Raw genomic sequence first — 24862 nt, 5'->3', positions numbered from 1 at the left:
CAAACCAGGCTTCTTTGCAGTCTGGGGCCAGCCTGGCTATTCTAATAATAGCACATTGTTTGGGAAGAGGAGAAACGACCACGGGAATCCTCATCTATCTATCCGACCTGTTTATGGAAAGAAAAAGGCAGAGGTGACTCCCAGGGGAAGGTGCTCAGCTGCATATAACCATGTCTTGTTGGCGTGGGGCTCCTCCCTGCTCCCTGGTGGGCCGGGAAACCCAGATGGGGCATGGCCCACGGTAGGAGACTCCACTTGATGTACAGAAAAGCCCTTTAAAGATATTTATGTCCACACCAGGAACAAGACAGAAGTGACATTAGTTTACTGTGTTAGGGCGCTGGGTGGGGCAGATTGTTTTCTTGGGAAAATTCTCTTTGATGTTAATAGATGGCTCCACTAATCATTCAAATGGGAATGAATTTTAAAAGCTTACACTGGAGGCCGGCGCCGTGGCTTAACAGGCTAATCCTCCACCTTGCAGCGCCAGCACAGCGGGTTCTAGTCCCGGTTGGGGCGCCGGATTCTATCCCGGTTGCCCTATTCCAGGCCAGCTCTCTGCTGTGGCCCGGGAGTGCAGTGGAGGATGGCCCAAGTGCTTGGGCCCTGCACCCGCATGGGAGACCAGGAGAAGCACCTGGCTCCTGGCTTCGGATCAGCGAGATGCACCGGCCGCAGCGGCCATTGGAGGGTGAACCAATGGCAAAAAGGAAGACCTTTCTCTCTGTCTCTCTCTCTCGCTGTCCACTCTGCCTGTCAAAAAAAAAAAAAAAAAAAAAAAAAACTTACACTGGAAAAGTGAATGTTTGAATGGGGTATGAATGCACAAAGGTAACTGACTACACACTGAAAATATCCCCTTTTCTCCATACTTCTGGTCACTCAATCCTCCTCCCCAGAAGCTAACACTGATTGTTTTTTTGTTTTGTTTTGTTAAGGATTTGTTTGTTTATTTTGAAAGGTAGAGTGACAGAGAAGAGGGGAGAGAGAGCGATCTTCCACCCACTGGTTCAGTCCCCAGATGGCCACAACAACCATGGCTGGGCCAGGCCAAAGCCAGGAACCAGGAGCTACCCCCAGGTTTCCCACATGGGTGGCAGGGGCTCAGGTACTTGGGCCATGATCTGCTGCTTTTCCAGGCTATTAGCAGGGAGCTAGATTGGAAGCGGAGCAGCTGGGACACAAACTGGTGTCCATATGGGATGCCAGGGTCACAGGCAGAGACTTTACCTGCCACACCACAACTCCTGCCGCAACACCAATTTCTTTAGACGAATATTTGCATCTCTGAGGACACACACATGTGCATGAGCCATCTGAGTGCTTGTTATGGCCAGAGATGGTTCCATACACCTTATACTGATTAAACACATAAGCCCCAGGCTAACTCAAGGCCATCTTCTTATTTTCTAGATTAGAAATCTGATTCACACAGCTATGAAGCCACAGAGAGGCAAACACTGGCCCAGGGTATGTGCTCTTTCCTATACATTCTAACTCCTCTACCAAAGTTTCAGATATTCTTTCAGAAATCATGTCTGCACATGCCAGCTATGTGTTATGTGCCAGGGGAAGGAACAACATCCACAAAAAAGTTCTCTTCCTAAAGACAAGGGTCCCAAAAATCCAGAGATTTTACTTTGTTTGCCTGAAGAGGCCAAGCCAATGGTTTTGTTTAAGGAGGATGGCAAAGCACAAGGGCACTGAGCGCACCCACTCACTGTGTGCTCCAAGCCCACACACAGAGCAGGTACATCTCCTCCAGAAGTGAGTGAAGGGCCCAGAGCCCCTCAGGAACTCATCTGAGATCTTGCCCATGGGAAAGCTGGGCTTGGACACCAAGTGTGGTCAGGTCTAAAACCGAGGCTGTGTGAGTGCGTGTGTGTGTGTGTGTGCATACACACCACACAAAGTCACAGAGGGACTAGCATATGTCTCCTGACCTGCACGGCTCAAAACGGAAGCTGTAGGCCAGAGCTGCATAATTGCCAGGGCTCCACTAGAAACCTGAGGTCCCACCGGGGGGGGGGGGGTGTGAGTGTGTGGGGGTGGCCAGCCACCCACGGCTTCTGGAGACCCCTCACCTAGAACCAAGGGATGCTAAGAAATGGGTTGCTTTTAATCAGGTTACCAAGGTCTCCACTGCACACTGCTCTCGCTGAGATCCTCAAACTCACAATGAGAGGCAGAGCCTGGGGCTCTCTGGGGACAGTGCCCAACAAAAGACTCATTGTCCCTCTCTACAAAAACCATTTCTGGGTCAATGAAGTAGCTGACCCCGAGCCTACTCCCTTTCTACTCCTGGGGGCCACAGCCAGGGGAAGGCAAGGAAGACCTCTTAGCTCAACCTCCTCTGGTGCCAGAGCCTTTATTCCCCAGCAAAGAAGTCTAGAATTTATCCTTGAGCTTTAAAAAAAAAAAAAAAAAAAAAAGGCAGCTTGACCAGGATGCCAAATTCTGGCTTCCTGTGGCCCTGGGCATCCCCAGCCCCCAGCTCTGTTGCTAGGGATGCAAGGGCTCCCAGTTACTCTGTGCCTACAAAACAAAGCAGGTGAACAGAAACCAAGCTGCTGTGTTGATTAATATCTCAAGAGACAGCGCCGGAATGGGTGCTTCCGGAATTGAGTTAGCTCAGGGGGGAAAAATGAAAGCACACTCCTTGCTTTCCTGTCAGAAATAAAATTAAGGTTCAGGATCGACGCAGCCAGAGCTGGGGCATCTACAGGAATCTTTAATGGTCTCCTCTCCATGTTTTTAAATTCACATTCCCCTTCAACCCTGCCCTTCTAATTAGTTATTTGCGAGGTCATGTTTGCACCAATTTCTCACTAAAGCTAATGGTGTTTATTTAAGGAGAAAATAAAATGTGCAGACATCTCCCGGGGCTGGTCCTGGAGAGATGGCTCAGGGTGGGGGCTGCCACTCTCCACCCGGGCCCCTTCCGTTCCCCTCCATTGCTGCCAAGTCACAGGGACTGGGGCTGAAGCTGCAAGGGCCAGGGGTGGGTGCGCACGAGCATGCCCACCCCCGCAGGCAACCCTAACCTTAGAATGAGCTCCACGACAACCACGAGAGCTGGGGCTCTGGTCCACCTCTCGCTGCTGCTGGACTTGGCAATTCTTCCTCTTTCTGGTTTCCAGCCTGCTCGGAACTCTTCAAGCACCCAAAGGCAAAGATTCACGTCTCCCTCCTTCTCCTTCCCTTGAGGCCTCTTTCATCCAAGCTGGACTGGAGGAGACGCAACCCCACTGAGCTCCTACCCCACTCCGACCATCCTTTCCTACACTCAGTTTGGCAGTGTCTTTAACAGTTGCCCGACGTGGCCCCATGGTGTCTACTCTGGGAAGGATCTTCCCTAATGCCATCATGACCTTGTGCCCTGCATAGGAGAGCTCAGTGGGCCACACTGCAGCACGGACCAGACTGAAGGCTCTGCGAGGCCCAGACTCTCAACTGCTGATGGTGATCACACTAGCTGCACGCTTGTCAGCTGCCTCCTAATTCAGGTGCAGAATTAGGAGCAACACCAATAATGACCAACCATTGATTTATAAGTTTCCAATAAACCCGTTCAACACATCTCAGACTTGGGGAGCACTGAACGGGTCCACCAGCAGCCAGCACAAAGGACACGAGCAGGATGGAGAGGCAGAAGAGTATCATGGGCACAATTCCAGCAAGGGAGACCTGCCCTAACCTCATTGCAGACCTCAGACTGGGCACCGGGGACACTGTATTTTACAGGGTGCTTCCTTGTCACATGAGCACAGCTGTCACGGCTAGCTGTCCTTCCACACACCCTTCAGCCTTCTACCCCACCCAACTGCAATCCCTCTGTCACACACACTTCTGCCTCCGTGCCACAACATTACACTTAGAGCTTATAAAGTATAAGCTTATATAGCTTATAAACCCCAGCTTCTGGGGTTGGCACTGTGGCACGGTGGGTTAAGCCACCACCTGTGACACCTACATCCCACATCAGAGTGCTGATTCAAGTCCCAGCGGCTCTGCTTCTTCTAACTCCTGGCTAATAAACCTGCGAAAGCGGAAGATGGCCCAAGTGCTTGGCCCCCTGCCACCCACATGTGAAGCCCAGATGGAGTTCTGGGTTCCTGGCTTTGGCCTGACCTAACCCTGGCCATTGTGGCCATCTGGGAAGTGAACAAGCAGATGGAAGATCTCTCTCTCTCTCTGTCTCTTTCTGTCACTCTGCCTTTCAAATAAATTTTCAAAAATTAAATAAATCCCAACTTCTTCCCTAGGTAAGTCAAGTCAAAATGCTAGCATCTCATCAGGAAAAGCACACGCAATCTTTGACATCCCATACTCGTCAATGAAGAAATGCTTTAAAATTTTTTAAATTTAATTTACGCCTTTGTGAAACTCTTTACCCTCCCCCTCCCTTTGAGAAACAGGCACCGATAAACAAATAATCACAGTGCAATTCGCAGTCATCCTTATAGAGCACACATAAAAGAGTCAATTTGGACTTCAGAGGTCAATTTCAAAAGTGAGCGTCTGGCAGGTATTCAAGACATTAAGGGCTATTTTTTCTCCTCAGAAAGGCATTATCTTCTATCAGAGTTTCAGTTACATCTTCCTGGCACCATTTTAATAAATAAACTGATTATGCAAATGACAAAGACTTTAAACTTGGGCCAGCTACTTTTCTGGAGGGAGACTATGAGCAAACCTCCAGGGAGAAGCCAAGCTCTCCTCGCGATGGCCTAGAGGACAGTTTGCAGAGTTCCTCCCCCTGCTAGGCCTGCCCACGCCAGTGCCTCCCGGTCAGAGGAGCCCTCTGTCCAAGGCTCTGCTGCTGCTGGTGTTCGCTGTGGCTCACAAAACCTGCCTGAGAGGCTGAGGTTGATACAGGGAAGGGGCCCTCCTGGGGGTGGGAGGTGCGGCAGTGACTGTGTGGGAGCTGCTATCCATCTCCAGGGTCATTAGCATCACACGTCATGAGGGCCTGCTCACTGGTGGGAGAGGAGTCATTCATCACGCTCAGCTTGACTTTGCTCTCCTGTGTCCTGGGCCTCTGCCTCCAGCAATGCTCCCCAGCCAATGGGCTGCTGGGTAATGGAGGCCTCAGGGGTGTCCTCAGCCAGAACCACGCCCTCGCAGCCTACCTCCCTAGGCCACAAGATGAGCTGCAGAGCCTCCCAGCCACGCGGGGAGGGTCCAGGGACCGGGGGCCCGAGGCCCAAGAGAGGAGCAGCTGGGCTCGCCTGGAGTGACTGGTGTTGAGGGGCTCCCTCCCCCAAGGAGGTGAGTGGAAGATGTACTTTAGCAGCCAATGGATCCACAGTTCATTTTCACAAACAGGGCTGAAGCTGTGCAGAGGGGAGACCTGAGCATCCTACCTTCACCCTCCGTCTCCCTTGCCTCCTGCCAACAAAAGAGCAAATCCGGACAGCACCTTGTGGATGCCTCCCTCTCTACCCTAGGATCAATACCTAATGCTGAGTTCAAGATCTTATCTGACTTTTGCAAGGAGAAAGCAACAAACATCCCCCCAGTGACTAAACCCTTTGACCATCAGCCTAGTGTTTTTCAGACCATCTCTAACAACTTTGAGCAAGCAAATGCAATAGACTCAGAAAACTGGACATCCACCCGGCCCCCCAACCCCCACCCCGGCACTAATTATCTCATGGAAGACCCCAGGATAAAGTGAAGGGCAGAGCAAGGATGGCTCCTAGCTTCCAATGCTAGCTCAGCTCCTGTCTGGCTGCAGGAATCTGCCACGCAGTGTGCCTTAGTTTCCCACTGGGTAGGCATCCCAGCGCCGCTCTGACCAGTATGTCACTCCAGGCAGCTCAGCTCACACGTGGCTGCCTGTCATTCAGATGTGATGGTGTCTGCAGATCCTGGGCCAGCTCATTGTCAGCTATATAAATGCCGAGAGCACACCGGCTACTGCTTCCAAGATGGTTAACGTGGCCGGTTAGACAGGCAGAAACCTCTGATGTCACCACAGTGCTCCATGCCGGGAGCATGGCCAGAAGATGGCCTCCCCAGGATGTCCAGAGTGGGAGGAAGCCTGGGTCATGCCAGCTTCATAGGTGGGCTGCACCCAGCGGCTGATCATGTAGACAGAAAGGGTAGCTGCCACCCCCAAGCTGGGGCAGGGGGACCAGCCCATCCCAGCAGGAGTCACAGGCTGGCTTCTCTCTCGGCTTGCCTGACTGAGCACAGGGCACTTCCGAATGATCCCTGCAATGACTGCTCAACCCCCCCCCACCCCCCGTTATTAAAACCAACAAACCCGCCAAACGACAACCTACCCACCCAGAATTCATCTTAAACCTTCTTGCCCTTAAAAGCTGAAAGTCATGGGGCAGGTGTTTGGCTAAGATGAGTACATCCCCTATCAAAATGCCTGGGTTTCAGTCCGGACTCTACTTCCAACCCACCTTCCTGCTAATGTGGACCCTGGAAAGCAGCAGGTGAGGGCTCAAGTACTTAGGTCCCTGCCACCCATGTGGGAGACCCAGATGGAGTTCCAGGCTCTTGGCTTTGGCCTGGCCTACTCCTGATGGAGAGTGGATGGAAGATCTCTTTCACCCTCTCTCCCCACTACCCCACTCTCTGCCTTTCAAAAGAAGAAAAAGAAAGCTAAAAGCCAGAACTATCAGGCCCTGGGGCTCTTCACTCCCAGCTCCTATATTTTCTAGATGAAGAACCTGAGCAATTCAGAAAGAAGAAATTCAGGCGACTAGAAGGAGGTCCAGGCTCTGAAGAGAAGACCAGACGACCCCACACCTGGACGGTCCACTCTCAGGGAGGCTGAGGCTGCTTGGGGGGGACAACACCCTCTTTGGAGGACTCTATCTCCTGGATTCTCTCCCCAGAGCTAGTGAGGCCCAGCCTGATGGCTCTGTGGACAGGGGAAGTCAACTGCCATGCAGATGCACCTGAGGGCCACCCCTGCCTTCACAGGGATCAACAAGAAGCAGGGACAGGAGGTGGCAGGTGTGTCTCCGGAGTCTAGCCCTGTAGTTGTCCCCAGACAGCAGGGGTCAGAGCTCCACGGGTACACAAGCGAAGGAAGAAAGGCCTGGTGCTGGGGACGAGTCTTCACCCAGGCTGCCCCACAGGGCTGGGCAACCTCGACGGAAGGTGCCGAGCCTGTGCTGTGACATCAACTAGGGCTGACTGGGCTGGGCCTCTTCAAGAAGCGCTGGAGGCAGTGCCAACCAGCAAGGGGTCACCCTCTGCCACTGCAGCACCCTCCTCCTGATAAGACCATGGGAAACAGGAAGCTGAGGAGGCGGCGGTAGGGCTGGGGCCAGGGGGCTGCAGGAAGACCCTGCCTTCGTGTGTTACCTCTTGATTCCAAGTGCATGCTCATCAGCCCGGAGGCAGGGCCCACTCCTCCATGCACATGATTTGTGCTCTGTTGCAGTCAGCTCATTTACAAGGAGTATTTCCCTCGCTGAGGCTCTGAGTTCACTAACTTCTGAGTATTATCACAGCTTCTCCACCCAGTTCCCAAGGAGATTCCTGCTTGGCTGTTTTGAAACCTTGGAAAACCCATATAGGCCAGGGCTGCACCTACACAGAGAGAGCCCAGGGGTGGCGGCAGCAGGAGGAAAGGGGATGGGGACTTCTTGGCACACTGTCCCACTTGTCTTCTCCATCCCAGGCAGAACCCCTGCAGGGTGCTGCTCCTGTTTTAATGTCCTGGGACTTGGGGCCAGTACTGTGGCACAGCGGATTAATTCTGCCTGTGACACCAGCATCCCAAATGGGTGCTGGTTCAAGTCCTGGCTGCTCCATTTCTAACTCCCTGCTAATGACTGGGAAAGCAGTGGAAGATGGCCATGTGGGAGACCCAGATGAAGCTCCTGGCTCCTGGCTCCAGCTTTTGGTCTTGCTCAGCTGTAAGGCTTGATGACAGGGTGACACCTGTGGAAGCCCCTGGCATGAGGCCTGCTACCAAGAGATCAGAAAATACCTTCCCCTTCACTGGTCGTCCAAGGACCACAGTATGGCCTAGAAACCACACAGGAATATTCCAGGATTGTGGGCACTGGGTACCACCTTTGGGTGGTGTCACCTACACTGAAAATAAACAGGTGAAAATGCTCCTCCAAACAAACCCATCCCTACCTGGACACACCAGAGAAAGCACCGAACTTGGAGCCAGCAGTTTTAGCTTCGAGTCCTCCCTGGAACCTAGGGTGCATGAGTGAGCCCCCTCTGAGCCTCGATCACCCATCCACACCATGGAAGTGATGGCAGAGAAAAAGATGAGAGCTTGCACTTACGCACGGCTGACCATGGCTTTGCGTCAAACTCTTCAAACAATCCCAGAGGGTGGTATGGTTTATCCCCATTTTGCAGATGAATAAACCGAGGTACAAAGCAGTGATGTGATTTCCCCAAAGTCACAGCCAATGCCCCAGGCTGCTGAGAAGGTGCACTCAGAAGCCTCTGTGAGTCATGCTTCAGACCCCACCCTCCACCCCTGCCAGATGCACATGGTGGGCAGCAACGGAGGGGAAGTGTGAGTGCCCACTCTCACGGCTCTGTCCAAGGCAGGGCAGTGGGCAGAGTCAATCATTCTGCACATGCTTGCTCTCCCCTCTACTCACCTCCACCCCGCCCACCTCTTCCCTCCACAAGCACCCCCTGATGCTCCCATTGCCTAGCCCTCCGTCTCCCCACCCCGAGCATGCTGCAGATGCAAAGAGGAGAAACCAGACCACCAGGCACACTCCACACAGCCTCTCCTTCTCCCACTCCTGCCAGCCACGACTCCCACTCCCTCCTTCCTCTCTCTCACTCAGCCTGTGTTCTCCAAACAGGAAAGACACACAGTCTGCGCAGGGGAACTGCTTCTAATCACAGGTGACAGCAGGAATGTAAACAACTCAAGAAACATCTAAATGCAATCCAAGTGCCACGGGAATACTGCTCACTCGCCGCTCCCTCTCTCAAGAATGCCCCACACCCTTCCCTGCCACATCCCTTCCAAGGCTCTGGTCACAGGAGCCCCCCAGAACCCTGGGGCTTCCAGACAACAGGAGAAGAGATCACTAAGTCACAACTGCCTGTGAGTCTATTACCTCTGGGGAGAATTTTCTAGAATTCTCTCATTTTTCTTTTAAAAGCAATAGTGTTAACATGCTCTTTTGGGGGAGGGAGAGGGAGAGGAATTGAGGAATGAGTTCAGATTCCCTGTGACAAATCTGTTCAAAGCTAAGGACCTCTCCCAAGAAAAGTGACAACACACAACATTTTGTTGTCATTTCAAAGGCTCCCAGACCCCAGGTTGATAGCACAGATTGGACAGCAGGCGCACAGGAGAAAACACAAAAATGAGTACCTCCCTCTAACTGTCCCAGAGGCACCAGGGGTGTTTCCAATCTGTAATCGCCGTGTACAGCCAACGAACCTGAGACGCATCTGAGTGCGCGCTTTCTCTCTCTCTTTAGATTGACAGTCTGCTTTTAAACCATCTCCTTCAATGCAAATTGAGAACTCAATTGAGTAATTGCTATGAATAATTTCCACTTGGATCATTTAGCGCTGAGGTTAGCAAGGGACTAAGAAAGCCAGGATTAAGCGGGTTGATCTGCATGTATGTGCTGGGTGCGGCTGCATCAGGAGACCACAGCTCCCAAGCCAAAAGGAAATGGTTTTGTAACCGCCTGGTATTTGGACTTTTGTGTCACCATGGCCCTACACTCATGCACAACTTCAGCTCGTGCTCACCAGCACCTGCTCGACTCTGGACTCTTCGGTGGCTCTTTTGCCAAGGGGTTTGGGGTTGAGAGGAGATGGAGGCCCGGCGAGGGGGATCTTACCTCTGTGCCTGTTGGTAGTTTTGTCAAACATCAGCATCGCATCTTCCACCTGCAAGACAGAGAAGACAGACTGCCTTAGGAGTGTCAACAAAACACACAAACCCGCTATGCTGCATGTACATGCAGTGTGACAGGAGTGCTTTGGAGTGGTTTCCATCATAAAAGAGTTGCTCACCAAAGAATATAGTTTTTTAAATGCTAAGAAGAAAAAAAAATGCTTGTCTTTCCTACCCAGTACAACCACAGCTAATTAACATCTGGCCTACTTCTCTTTATATGTGGCGTTTCCCCCACTTCACGCATGTAACATTAGAATATCGCAAAGCACTCCCAGGCTACTGCAGCAAGAATACGATCTTGACCGCTGCGGAGGAGTTCATGAAGATGCCACAGCTTATTTCCTTCTGTCCTGGTGGGTATTTAGATTGTTTCCAGATACTAACCATGGCACTCTGACGTATGGATTACGGGCTGAACTGCATCCCCAAAATTCCTGTGTTGAAGTCCTGACCCCCGATAACTTGGACTGGGACTGTATTTGGAGACAGGAGCTTCACAGAAGTAATTAATGTGAAGTAGGTCAGGGGGACCTGAGCCCAATGGGAGTGGTGTCCTTACAGGAAGAGGAGAGTAGATGGATGGACAGACACACACACACACACACACACTGCGTGCTCATATAGGGAGAGGAGAGCATCCACACATCAAGGAGAGGCGCAGCCCAGAAGAAATCAGCCCTGCCACACCTCGACTTACGACTTCTGGCCTCCAGAACTCGGAGGCGAGAGTTCTGTTGCTGAAGCCGCCCAGTGTGAGGCACTCCAACAAACTAACACACTGAAGGGAGGCCTTCTCAAAGACACCACAAAGGAGAAAAGCCCCGGGCATCCTCTGCCTCTCATCGGAATCCCTTCCAGAGCCTTCCCACACATCCTGCAACCCTTCTGGGTGTCTGCAGCTGTAAGATTTCAGGCTCTGCACTCAATTCCTACATAGATCTCCAGAAACACACACTGAACTAAACAGATCTGACTTCAGAACCCACTCTTCATTTAGGATGCAGTCCTTTCTTTTACACACACACACGTTTAGCACAGGGTTTGTCCTAACCAATTAGCTGCTCAGCTGGGGATGGTACCTGGTCCAGCCAGGTGAGCAACCTGACCTCTTCATTTTGGGCTCAAGGTTGGCCATAGAAATGCAATACAACCCCATGGTTGTGGGAAGGTAAAACCTCTAGCCAGAGCGCTGTGACCTTGAAGCCACCTCGGGGCATGGGGCACACTGGGTGTGGCTGGGAAGGAGCCAGCACTGTTGATTTGCACTCCCAGGCTCACAGCAAAGGACTGAGACTCATGGGCAAGCCCTTCCTCACCCCTCCTAGACCACACTCTGATGGAGGGGAGGTCACTGAGCGAGGCAATAGGAGGCCTAAGGCGCACCTCCAGCCGCTTTCACATGTAGTGGGGGGAGAGCAACATCAAGGGAAGCATGGAAGAGGGGGGGCAGGACAGTCACAGCCTTGGAGTGTGGAGCCCAGCCTAGAAATCCTACAAGTCAGGGTCCCCTTTGGTTGCTAAGCAACGGAATCTGAACAAACAGGCTCCTGGGGCCTTGCCCTTCTGGTCCCCATGTCTGAAGTCAGTGACTGGGAGGAAGATGGTCTTGCCTGGGGACTCCTCCAGCAGGCAGCTGCCCTCTCGGGCACCAGGTGGACAGGAGAAGCTGATGCTGTGCTGGAGAAGGCTTCAGCAGGGCTCCTTCTCCAGTAACCCCCCGCCCCCCAACCATCCCAGGCAGGCTGAGGAATCCTCCAGGCACCTGCTGAAGCCATACACATGGAGCCAGCCATCTGCCTCCCACGGGAACAGAAACTGGTGTGTTTGTACCCAGAGCAGTTACACTGGGACAGAACCTGGGATCCCAGAAGAATTCCAACACCTCGGCTGCAGGTGAGCAGGGGTGCAGCCTGCAGGTAACGTAACATCTGCTTCACACCCGTCTCCGGATTTCCTAAGATGTTTGCCAAATCCTTATTGAGGTGAAATACTTAACAGTAAGGGAAAGAGCCTTACTTTGGGGCTGGCCACGTTTTGGTACAGAAACTTAGATCCCCTTAGGAAAGAAATATTTTGAAATTTTTTAAAAAAAAAAAAAAGGATTTTCAAAGCCCTCTTTGAACAGAGGCTCCTTCCTCCCGCCCTTTCAGCACTCAGTCCACCCCGGTGAGTGTGGGGGAGGGTCTGTATATGTTTTTAGGGCGGCCATTGTGGCAAAGAATAGAGCTCTCTCCTCTATAGTCCAGTGGTACAATAGGACTCGCAAAGACCTCCTGAATAGATAAAGTGTCAGGGCGAAAGAAAAATTCTATTAGCACTTTACAAAATGCAACATCTAAGAAGCAGCTAGAAAGGAGAGAGAAAAGAGGGAGAAAATCAATATGGATAAGTCCCAGTGCTTGGAGGGAGAAAACTTTTCAGTGATTGCGAAAACACTTATTAATTCAGAGAAGCCATCAACGCGATGGAATCTGGCAGAACAGCAAGAGCTGAAACCAGAAGAATTTGAATATACAAAGACTGAATAGAAAGAAAACACAGCCTCGCATGCGGGACTGTTTCTCACGGTTCTATGTGAATCAAACACAAGCGGCCTGTGTGGGGCTCCCTCAAAGGGAACCGAAGGGCACAGTAGAGGTGGCTGGTATTTAGCCCGGGAGCCAGCAAACCGATAGCTCCCTCGGTCTCCGGCGCTCAGTCTGTGTCCCAGGTAGACTGGCTGGCTGTGTAGTCGCCCATATTAACATGCAGGCCAAGGGGGCTGGGAAGAGAGCTCTTCTCATTGCGTAGAGAACACCGTTAACCTTTGTTAAACACTGCCTCAATCCTCATCCTTAGGATTAACGCTGCTATTTATTTTGTGCTGTTGAAGCCCTTACCTGTCTTACAGATTTCTTTCTACCAAGCCCTAGCAGCCTTGGGTCCCCTGAGGGAGAGAGAAGAACCAGACGTGTCTGCACCCCTACCAGCTTGGTCCCACGTCCTGGCACCAGCCCAGTCTGTTCTGGGAGAAGGAGCTTACTCCAACCTTGCAGTAACCCGTGGCAGGCTCACAGTGTATCTTGAGCAGTGCATCTTTGTGATGGAAAAAGCACAATGATTTTTAGGTGAAATGGCTGGGAACGGGACACCCTCGTCTCTGTCCCGACACCAGAAGGTCCTAGACAGGCACTTCTGACTGGGCCAGGACATCTCATAGTGTGAGGGGCAGCAAGGCTGCTCAAACCCCCACCCCCACCCCCACCTCACCCCTGCCCGGAACCGAACCACTGGAGTGGGTATTAAGCCACAGATCTCCAACTTGGTCGTATTCTCATTTCTAACAAGTACCAGGTGATGCTGATGTGGCTGCCAGCAGGGAAGAGCACACTCTCCCACGTGTGACTCTAAGGATGAGAAAGAGCAAAGGTCAAAGGGCAGGAGCTGCTTCCACCTCTGCAACACGCTCAGCGCTCAACACGTGAAACACCACTACTCTTCTGAAAGTGACTGACCCACCCTGGCATGGCAACACCTCTCCCTCTCTTCACCCCTTCTCCCCAACATTTACATTCTAGGGTCCCAAACACCACTACTCTTCCGAATGTGACTGACCCACCCTGGCATGGTAACACCTCTCCCTCTCTTCACCCCTTCTCCCCAACATTTACATTCTAGGGTCCCAAACATGGGGAGGATGGAACCCATGAGGAAACAATGACAAGCAGAGGGATTTCTTAGAGGCAACCAATCTGCCTTGGAATCCAAGACAGGAAGAGTTCAAATTCTACTGGGATGATACAAAAACTTTCCTCCTAACAGATAAACTCCTGCCTATGCCTGCGACACACAGCCAACCCAACGACGATTAGAAATCCAGCAGTGGAGACGCTAATGACTTTTCTGCAACACACATGTATTGGGCATACACCATGGGCACAGCATCAACCAAGCACAAATCAGACGCAAACCACACAGGTCTATGGTGTCACAGATGGCAATAACGCCCCATACGTTTTACCCATAAGTCTGAGGTTACTCTCCCTATCCCTTGAATCTGATCTTGATTTATGGTGGTCAACAGAGAGAATGGGGGGGGGGGGTCCCCTCCTGACCCTAGCCTCATGAGGATTTACATGTTCTGCTTGCTTTCTCTCACACTTCTGCCATCACCATGAGAAGGGCATGTCCAAGCTAGCCTGCTGGAGGGTGAGAGGCAGGAGACACGTAGAGCAGAGCCAAGTCTCCCCGGATGCTCAGTGATGGATCAGGTGACAGCCAGTCATCCCCAACACACACAAGTGAGGCCAGCCAAGATCAGCAGAGTCACTCCCAGATAATGTGAAAGTTACTTTAACTGAGGTTCTGTGGTTTGTTATGCAGCATTCTTCTGACAAAAGGTAACTAGTACAGGGTCCCTGTTTCTAAAAAATAAATGCATACATTCAGAAGATATAGTCTCAAATAATACAGGAGCATAAACTAGGCACAAGAAAAGGGGCAGGGAACTGAGTATTAAGCTACCTGGCACCACATTCCAGACAGAACATCCCAAATGGAACACAGGTATGAGGATGTGAAGGGACTTCATATAAATCCTGCCCTGGCAGCAAGGCTGGAGACAAAGACCCTGGAAGCACCAAGAGGAACTGGCAACACATTCCTCACTACATGAGCACCACGAAAATCCACCATAATTACCACTCAGGCCAGTGGGTGATGCCTCTCTAATCCTAATTCATTTAATGAATGAGTAAACCCACTTCCTAATGAGTTGAAAGATTTACTGTGAGCCAGGCATTCTTGCTGGGTGACTTTAGAAGGAACCAGATGGTGCTGACCGGATCCAGAGGTCAGACTAGCCAGTCTAGTGCTTGTGCTGGCCAAATAGGAAGCCTTGAGTGGCAATGCAATAAAGACACTCACTATATAAAGGGAGCTCAAACATCCCATGTGTCCAGTCGGTTGGCCAAACAGTGTGATCCTAGAGTATGCCCCCCGGCTGCTCACTGCCTCTTGTGCCCAAGATTTTGCAATTTTGGCTTCCCAAGCACATAGTAGGTGAGTGATGCCAAATTGACCTGAGATACAGAAAGCCTGTTCCCAGGCTTTTTTTTTTTTTTTTGACAGGCAGAGTGGATAGTGAGAGAGAGAGAGACAGAGAGAAAGGTCTTCCTTTTTGCCGTTGGTTCACCCTCCAATGGCCGCCGCGGCCGGCACACTGTGGCCGGCGCACCGCGCTGATCCGAAGCCAGGAGCCAGGTGCTTCTCCTGGTCTCCCATGCAGGTGCAGGGCCCAAGCACTTGGGCCATCCTCCACTGCCTTCCCGGGCCATAGCAGAGAGCTGGCCTGGAAGAGGGGCAACCGGGATAGAATCCGGCGCCCCAACTGGGACTAGAACCCAGTGTGCCGGCGCCGCAAGGCGGAGGATTAGCCTGTTAAGCCACGGCGCCGGCCTTTTTTTTTTTTTTTTCTTTTTTTTTTAGCTTTTATTTAATGAATATAAATTTCTAGTGTACAGCTTATGGATTACAATGGCTTCCCCCTCCCATAACTTCCCTCCCACCAAGCAGGTGCAGGGCGCAGCCGAGCGGGACAGGCAGTGTGGCCTGAAGCCTGGGGAGAGCCCTGGTTCTAATCCTGGCTCCCCCAGGGGCTCACTGAGGACAAGTCACTTCCCTGCTCCATCCTTAGGCTCCCATCTGTGAATGGAGGGGATTGTGGGGATGGCTGCTGAGACCCATTCATAAAGCCTTCCTGCCCAGAATGCTAACGCGGACAGCAGAGGCTCCTGGGAGAACATCTGGTAGCATCCACTCCCCCGCGGGTGCTGTGCAGACTCTGCTCTGTGAGGCTGTTCCAGAGCTTTGCTGTGGTCCACACACGCCCTGGGAAATTTCCTTCTCCTCCCGGGATACAAATACACACACCCACACACCACACATATCAAGAACAAAGCAGGAAATGGCACTTCCAGCGATCCTTAAATTATCGGGTCAAATGCAAGGAGGGAGGCGAAGGGAAGAAAAGAAACCCAGCTCTTTAAACTCCCCCAGAACAAGTGCCCCTGAATTTCTCTTCCTGCTCCCACTCAAAGGCTTCTAGTGTTAAACAAACACCTTCAAATGCAATACCCATGATGCCATAGTGCACAGGGCCTCACAGGCCTTACGATGCTCTCTGAACTTCAGGCACTAAAGCCGCAACAGCAGAGACTTGCAGACATGGCAGGACTGCCCAGGACGTGATGCTGGAGCCTATGCAGAAGATAAGAGCTGCCCAGCCCCAGGATTATTCCAGAACATGGAAAAGCATTGTATACTGTGCTTCTTCCCCTGCTAGCCTAGACAAAAGCACTATTGGCTCCTGCCGCAAAGCTCCGGAAAGGTGTTTAGGTTTCTGATGTGGCACTTTCCAGTCTGTTCCTGCTTTGCAAAAGGGGTAGGTGGCCCGTCCTTTAATCACTGCCCAAGAGGAAGAACAGGGCAGAAGGGGTGGCAGGCCATGGGTGGCTTTCAGCCTTGGCTGAAGGGTGTTCCAGTGGCCTGCTGCGGGGCCACACTCTGGCCTCAGGCACAGCACCCTGTTGGAGGGAGCTCACAGTGATGCAGGAGCAGCCCCAGCTGACAGCCGCTGCCCGGAACGGCTTGGTGTGGTGGCGCCGAGCCTGAATCCCAGCAGCAGTGTGCAGAGATGAGCCCTTGGCTGCCTAAAGAGCACGCACTGTCCCCTGGAGAAGGCAGGACCAGCAGGCTCCTCACAGCATGCGCCTCCCACGGGGCTCTCTGCATCTTCTTTTGGCCTTGGAGCAAGAAAGCCACGGCCTTGTCCTGCAGCAGCTCAGGAGGACTGAAAACTGAACAGGGAACCTGAAGAAAGCCAAATGGAAGACTTTAAAATCTGCCCACAGTCACACGTGTGTTTACTGCTCTGGTCCTTACAACAGCCCCTTGAGACAGGGGGCAGTACAAACTCTCTGAGCCTCCATCTCCCCACTGGTCATCTCAGAGCTGGCAAGCACCAGGTCCAGGGCTCAGAGGCTGCTCTTGTGAGTCCCAAGCTTGCCGTGTGAGCCCCGGGCTTCCTGTCTCATCACAGGTTCTTGTCTTGGGCACATGAGCTTCTTGGGCAGCTGAGTGTTGAAGTCTTCAGCCCTGGAGGGCTCCACCACATGGAGGCACCCTTGGAGCTTGCGCTCCGCTGCTGCCGCTACTGCACGCATTGCCCCTTCGTTCCCAAGACCACGCAACTCTGGTTTGCAACTACTGCAAAGCTTGTTTGGTTCTCAGCCAGGCATTTACTGCATAAGAGTTCTCCTGAACTCTTTTTATTTAATTGTGATAAAATATATGTAACACAAAATTTACTATTTTAACCATTTTCTTAGCATGTAGTTCAGTGGCATTACATCAATTTCCTAAATTATTCAGAGAAGACTCCTGGCCTTACTCTCGCCAGAATATTCTATTTCCATTAGCAGGATTCTTCTTTCTCAGCTCTACCTCTTTTTTCTTTATTCTTGTGGGGCTATTCCATTTTCTCAGATTTTAAAGATTTACTTATTTGAAAGAGTTACAGAGAGAGAGAGAGAGAGAGAGAGAGAGAGAGAGAGAGAGAGAGAGAGAGAAAGAGATTGAGACACAGAGAGATAGATCTTCAATCCATTGGTTCACTTCCCAGATGGCTGCAATGGCCAGTGGTGGGCCAAGCCAAAGCCAAGAGCCAGGAGTTCCTTCCAGGTCCCCCATGTAGATACAGGGGTTCAAACACCTGCACCATCACCCACTGCTTTCCCAGGCAGATTAGCAGGCAGCTGGATCCAAAGTAGAGTAGCTGGGACACAAAGAAATGCCCACATGGGATGCTGGCATTGCAGCAGGTGGCTGCTTTATCTGCTATGCCACAATGCTGGCCCACCCATTTTTAAAAAATATTTATTTGTTTGAAAGTCAGACTTACAGAAACAGACACACACACACACACACACACAGAGAGAGAGAGAGAGAGAATCAATCCACTGGTTCATTCCCCCAAATGGCTGCAATGCGGGGCCGGCACTGTGGTGCAGTGGGTTAATGCCCTGGCCTGAAGCATCCGCATCCCATATGGCCACCGGTTCGAGACCAGGCTGCTCCACTTCCGATCCAGCTCTCTGCTATGGCCTGGGAAAGCAGTAGAAGATGGCCCAGGTCCTTGGGTCCCTGTACCCGCGTAAGGGACCTGGAAGAAGCTCCTAGCTTCAGATCAGCGCAGCTCCTGCCGTTGCAGCCAATTGGGGAGTGAACCATCGCTCTCTCTCTTGCTCCCTCTCTCTCTCTCTCCCTCTCCTCTCTCTGTGTAACTCTGGCTTTCAAATAAATAAATAAATAAATCTTAAAAACAAACAAACAAAGCCAAATGGCCACAATGGCCAGGACCGGGCCAGGATGAAAGCCAGAAGCCAGGCACACAACCTGTGTCCCCCACATGTGTGGCTGGGACCCAACTACCTGAGTCATCACAGGTGCCTCCCAGGGTATCATCAGCAGAAAGCTGCAACTGGGAGTGCAGCCAGGACTCAAACCTATGCACTCTGATATAGGATGTGTGCATCCCAAAAGGCATCTTAGAAACTGTGCCAAATGCCCACCTCTATTTTCCCACTGAACTCAAGGAAAACAAAACAAAACGCCAGTGTTTCTCAGAGAGCAGTATGAATTTCACAAAGGGACACCTGCTCATGGGAACTGAAATGTGTGGGTCTCCAGGCAACCCTCCCAAGGAGACTGAGACATTTCCCCCACACAAAGGCACAGCCTTCCGCACAGGGATTCTGATTCCACAAGTGCATCTCAGACTCTAAGTCACCAAATGCCTTATCTCCCTCAAAATAATGATTGCTGTAACAGCCACCATTATTAGAGCTTAATAGGCAATTTGCAAAGCTCATTTAATTCTCCCAATAACTCTGAGGTAGATATTATCATACCCATTTTATAGGTGAGGAAGTTGTGGTTCACGGAGACTAAGTGATGTCTAGGCTCTCATATGTAGCAAACTATCGAGCCAGTATTTAAAACCAGACATGTCCCTAGTTCTTCTACTGGCCTCCCTTAATTGTGCTCTGTATTTTAAGTCCCTAGAGCTTAGCGTTGTACCATTGTCTGTTGGATGAACTAACATGCTACCCAAAGGTCTGGCATTGTGGCATGGCAGGCAAAGCTGTGGCCTGGGACACCAGTATCCCATATGGGCACCAGTTGGTGTCCCAGCTGCTCCACTTCTGATCCAGATCCCTGATTATGGTCTGGGAAAAGCAGCAGAATATGGCGCAAGTATTTGAGCCCCAGCACCCACATGGGAGACCCGATTAAGCTCCTAGTGCCTAGATTTGGCCATTGTAGCCACCTGGAGTGTGAACCACCGTATAGAGGATCTCTCTCTTCCTGACTCTTCTTCTCACTAACTCTGATTTTCAAATAAATAAATTTTTTTAAAAAACAACCCTACCGAAGACTTAGGAAAGGCAATTAGGGAACCTTGAGATGGATGGATATCACCCTGGCAGACTCAGAAGAAGAGCAGTACAGGAATAAGGTGGATATTGGGGAGGGGAGTCTCAATTTTACTTGGAATTCTAATTGCCAGATCACCAGGCCCCTCCACAGTCAAGAGACAAGCTGGCAGCAGAGCTGGAACGGGTAGGGGACTAAGGGTCTGGCCCATGTGAGTCCACACTGTGCAGTGAGCACAAAGAACCCAAGGCAACCTCCCTTCGCAGAACCATGATGGAGGCCAGGGAATGAATATCTAGCATCCTAAGAGGTACTGGCCCCATTCTCTACCCCACCTGGCAACCTCCTGGTTGAGCCATGCTGGGGGGCGGGGGGCATGTGTACACACATACTTGTGTACATTCCACAGTTAAACCAGGAGCCACACTCAATGCCCTGCATTTTCCCAGTGCAGATGGGTCAGCTGCTAACAGGAGCAGCCTGCCCATGGCAAAGCAGCCCTAGCAGCCCTACCAGGAAACTGCACAAGGGAAGCAAGAAACAATTGGGGCCACGTACGACTAGGGAGGGGCTTCACCCTGCATAAGCAGGCGAAGTCCTGGGCCCCAGCACCATCCTGGATAGGCAGACAGGTGGCTGTCTCTGGGTGTATCTGAGCTGGGGCTTGGCGAGCAGGAGGCGCCGGAAGGGAGGCAAGTGGGAAAGGGACCCAGCGAGAGGCCAGCAGGAGCTGCTTGAGGAGAAGCAGTTGGATCCAGTGAGCTGACAGCTGTCACATGCAAGTGGCATCTGGCCTAACGGCCTCTTGTGTGAGGTTCCTTGAGTGGCAACTGCCGTGCTCTGGATAACCGGGGCCTGTTTACAGCACTGGTTGTGAGCGTGTGCATGCGTGCATGCCTACATACATGTAAGTGTGTGTGCTTGGGGGCTGGGCAGGGCAGGCTGCCTAATGCCCGCCCCCCACCTCTCCCCATTAGGCCTCACCTACCGTGAAAAAGGCCCACACCCGCCAGCTCCAGAGGAGAGAGGCAGATCATTAGCGGAGCACTGATGCACCGTAACATTCTCTTGCATTCCCATTAAATAAATACTAAACTGCTAATTGCCGAAATGGATCTCCACGACTCTGACCGAACAGGCAAAGGGGTTCTAATTACCAAGTGTGAAAAACGCACAGCCTGTAAATAACCAACTCATCTGTCCAGATCCGGGCTGATATTGATGGGCATGAAATAAACATCAGGACCAAATGGAAAAATCATCCGCATCTCCTGTGGCCAATGCAATCTCGGCTGATGACAAGCGTGGCTGCAGCCTTCTGCTCCAGGGAGGCAGAGAGGATGCAGCAAAGGTTCTGTGAACCTGGAAGGTCTCAGTTCCAATGCCAATTTCAATTCCCTGGGCCATTTGCAGCTTCCTACTGCCTGGAGAACAGGATGGGCAAATTTGTGGCTGGATGACAGGGGTTTGGAGGTTTATCTGCATCTCAGAGAGGCCAAGGCCCCAGGGCAGGAACCGCGAGTGTGTGGGTCCTTCAGACAGGGTTTCAGAGAGCATCTACGCTGCCTGCTGTAGCAGACTGGCAGGCAAGGACGGTGAGAGAGGGAGAGGGGAGTTTAGGTGGCACATTTATGCATCAAGACTCATCTGCCTGCAGAGTCAGATGAGAAGACTGTGGGTTTAGCCTGCCCCTGGGGTTTTCTGACACCCCCAGGTCATGGTGCTGGTGCCTTCCTATGGGAGGCCCCCCCATACCCTTCTCCTTTCCTTTCTGCACTTGGATGGTCTCTCAGATCCCAGAGCCCACCACTGACTCTGGCTGCAAGGGGAAGGGAGAGGCCATGTGCATTTCTGATGACCCTAGCCAGGTCCTGGGGTGGATGGCAGTAACAGGAGGAGAGGGGAAGCTCCATCGTCTCAGAACCACAGTCTCGGAAGTCAGAAGTGACCCAGAGGTCACAGCTCCACTTCCCACCCAGCACAGGAATCCCTTCTCCAAGGCACCTTTGAACCCTTTCTGGGGCTTCAAAGACTCACAGCATCTGCCCCACCCCCTCGGCCAAGCTGCTCAGGCCTGACCTCAGCGGCAGTGGCACTGAGACACCCAAAATAGCAGCGCCCTCTGCTCCACAGCTGACTGTGGCACAAGGCAGAATTCTGTAAACTGGGCAGCACTGGGCTCCTGAGCCAGAGCACCAAGTGCCACCCTCACCCCAAGGCATCTTCATGGGGCTTTGATGACAAAAACAAAGTCCCTGCTCCTTCTGCCTTTTGTGGGTTCATCTTCACCACCCTCTTGACACTCCCAGAGTCCTGGGTCATTGATGCCATGGGCTGCTCAGTTCCAGGCCTGACTCAAAGACCCTGTTGGAGGCCTTAAGTTAGACTATGTTTAAAAGGAATTCTACTTTGTTCCTTTTAAATTCCCCAAACAGCTCCCCCAGGCAGCTGGCAGAATGCCACTGAGAACAAAGTGCAAGTGCAGTGACAGGTTGGAGGATGTGGTCACTGGGCAAAGTTACTTGTTTGGAGAGGATCGTAAAATCTTTGTGTGGGAAAGACCAAAGAGATGCGAGTCCAGCCCACTCATTTTCCAGAGGAGCAAACTGGCTCTGAGGGATTAAGGTACTTCAGGAAGAGTAACAAGAACCTGCCGTGGAATCCCAAGTCCTGGGTTCAAATCCCATCCCATCATGTCCACCTATGCACCATCGCGGGCAAGGCTTTCTGGAGCCACTCAATTTGATCCTGTTAACCTTTCCCCTGGCCCTGAGAAGTAGACATTATTGACATAAAATACGGGTCAACATCCGACCACTAGCAAATGGCTGCCCTATGCTATGGTCAGTACACACTCCAGCCCTGTACACTCGGATGCTCAACAAACATGTGTTAGAAGAGGGCGGGATTATGGAATGACAGCATTTGAGTCAATGGCCACCCATTCCAGGTTAGGGAAATCAGTGTAGATGAGTGAACTGTAACCTCCCAAGTGTACCTGGCTTGGTATACTGTGCTGCCACGAGCCTCATGCAAACAAATTGTAATTTAGAAACCCAAGGGGAATGGAAAAACAAAGTTGGACATCCTTACAATGGGACACTCTTCACAAAGAAAGAAAATAGACTGGGGCGGTCTATTGAAGTGCTGACTCAAGTCTTTGCTCCTCTGCTTCCAACTCCGCTCCCTATTAATGTGCCTGGGAAGCAACAGACAATGGTTCAAGTATTTAAGTCCTTGCCATCCACATGGGAAATCCATGTGGAATTCCTGGCTCCTGGCTTCAGTCCCACACAGCCCTGGCTTTTGTGGGCATTTGGGAAGTGAACCATTGGATGGAAGATAGCATATTCATCCTCTCTCTCTCTCTCTCTCTCTCTCTCTGTCTTGAGGGAAAAAAAAAAAAAAAAAAAAGACCTACCAGTATACAAGTTGGAGGGATCTCAAGGGAATTAGACGGAAAAAAGTTAACTTCAAAGGTTGATTAGGTACAGTATGATTCCATTTCTGCAATATTTTCAAGATGACAAAATTATAATCAGGGGTTGCCAGGGGCTGGGGTATGGGAAGGGCGTGACTGTGAAGGAAATGTATAAAACTTCCAAGAGCTATGCATGTGTGCACACACACAGACACACACAGAAGGCCACCTGCAAGGAGATGACGTGCCAGCAGCAGCTTCTGGGTTTAAATGGCTATGTTATGGGAGTTATTATTATGGGGAGTTGGAGGAAGAGTGCCCAAGTGCTCTTTATACTGTTTTTACAACTTCTTATGAGTTCTAAACTATGTAAAAATAAAAATGTATACTACTCATAAAAAGAAACCACAAGGGGGCTCGTTATTTCAAAAAACCCCATGGCAGATCAGTTTATAATGCCAACAGTTATGCCCTAATTTCCCTCCATTTGGATAAAGTGGGCATGAGGGAGGTACAGGGAGAGGGGAAAGTGCTGAGCCTCCTGGCCGCTTCTCGTGTTTAGCCCTGGCACACCTGTCCTCACGCTCTCACCGCCTCATCTGCGCCCCTTCCTGAGTGTGCAGGAAATTCAGTGCACAGTTCCTCTCCCTGACCTCGAACCCACTAGAGTAACTAAGACAAAAATAAGTGTTCGAGGTGCTTGTGGTTGAGCTTCAAAAAGATTTTGCAGGGTAAAGAAAAAACAGTATATAGAAAAGAGCCACCCAATCCAGTGGTTTCCAATTCTTCCTTTTTAAGCCATCAAGGCGTTTAGTTTTTGACACAAATCTTCTATGTTTTGAGATGTTTCACATACAAAACAAATTATAATTACTAATACTTAGGAGAAACAAAAAAATGCTGTATCCATACTTGTCACAGGGGCTTCCAACGGCAAGAAGGAAGCAGGGGCTGCGTGACTGGGGGTTGGGAGCCCACAGTGCCTACGTACCCAAGTCAACCTGAGGACCCCACGTTCCTTCTTTTGACCCCTGGTTGGACACCTCTGGCTTACTCCTGTGTCTGTGTCTGACTCATGACCCAGATCTCTATAGCTGAATGTTGAGAGAATAACCAGCCCTCTGCTTCAAACTCAAGCCACACAACTCCCTAAAGGGCACAAAAGGCTGAGAGGAAAGCCCACAATCTACCCTAAAAAAAAAAAAAAAAAAAAAAGGTACCAATTCAAGCTGTTTCAAGACCCAACAAGCACGCTTCTCTTTCATTTATTTCTACATCAACACTCTGAAGGATAAAGATCTTTCTCATTTCAAGAGCTGTCAATTTGCTTTAGTGCCATGTTTTTCATCTGTTTGGGGTAAAGAGGAATTACAAAGCAGGCAAATGAAATAACGCACTGCAATCTAACATATTTTGGCAATTCAAATTGGGACCAGGGAAAAGGGAATTAAACAAGGATGACAGGCCACACGGAACACCTGCGCTGTGCCCGCTGGCCCACGCCTGCCGCCCTTCCGCTTGCTGACTTCCTAACTCCACAGGAGACTGTGACTTACTGAAATCTTCCATTTGCTGCACCCTAATGCCTCAAATATCTGATATGTGTTGTATAACTCATGCACTCTTTCGCTTTCTGAAGCAGGAAAATCTCCTAGCTGCTAGTACACCGTGTCAGCGGCTGTTACTTTAAATACCCCTGTGAAACAGTATTGGGCCAGCAGCCCTCTCCCGCACACCTGCTGCCCTTCCCCATGTAAATTAACAAAGACAAATGCTTGCTGCGAGCCAGACTGGTGAGCAGCTCTTTCCCCATCAAGCCTAAGGTTCCCTTACAGAAGAACTTACAAATGAGCATGAGGAAGCCTGCCTCTCCTCCTGGCATGTTCCTCTTTTGCCAATGATGTCCCAGGAAGACTCCTGGCTAATTTATTTACCTTTCTTTCCGTTTTTCATGAAATTGCTCCTAACCCCTCACACTCACACTCTTTATCTTTGTAGCTCCAGGCTGGGGATGTTCCAGCAAGAGTAGGGACCACACAATCACCGCAGATGCGACTCGAAACTCAATAAATCTATAGCAGGCTAATTTT

At 51.1% G+C, this 24862-nt stretch overlaps 1 protein-coding gene across 12 annotated transcripts in view; it reads right to left on the bottom strand.

Annotated features, from left to right (window-relative positions):
* Positions 1 to 24862, bottom strand: part of MSI2 (musashi RNA binding protein 2) — a 406247-nt gene that overhangs the window by 132718 nt on the left and 248667 nt on the right. For all 12 annotated transcript variants that reach the window (XM_062175386.1, XM_062175387.1, XM_062175389.1 and 9 more), the window contains one exon: positions 9819 to 9867. In XM_062175386.1, coding sequence (XP_062031370.1) covers positions 9819 to 9867 — 49 coding nt within the window. The remainder of the gene's footprint in view (positions 1 to 9818; positions 9868 to 24862) is intronic.

This window comes from Lepus europaeus, chromosome 18 (genome assembly GCF_033115175.1).
Source record: "Lepus europaeus isolate LE1 chromosome 18, mLepTim1.pri, whole genome shotgun sequence".
In the NCBI taxonomy this organism is placed as follows: domain Eukaryota; kingdom Metazoa; phylum Chordata; class Mammalia; order Lagomorpha; family Leporidae; genus Lepus; species Lepus europaeus.
This window is presented reverse-complemented; position numbering and strand designations above follow the sequence as displayed.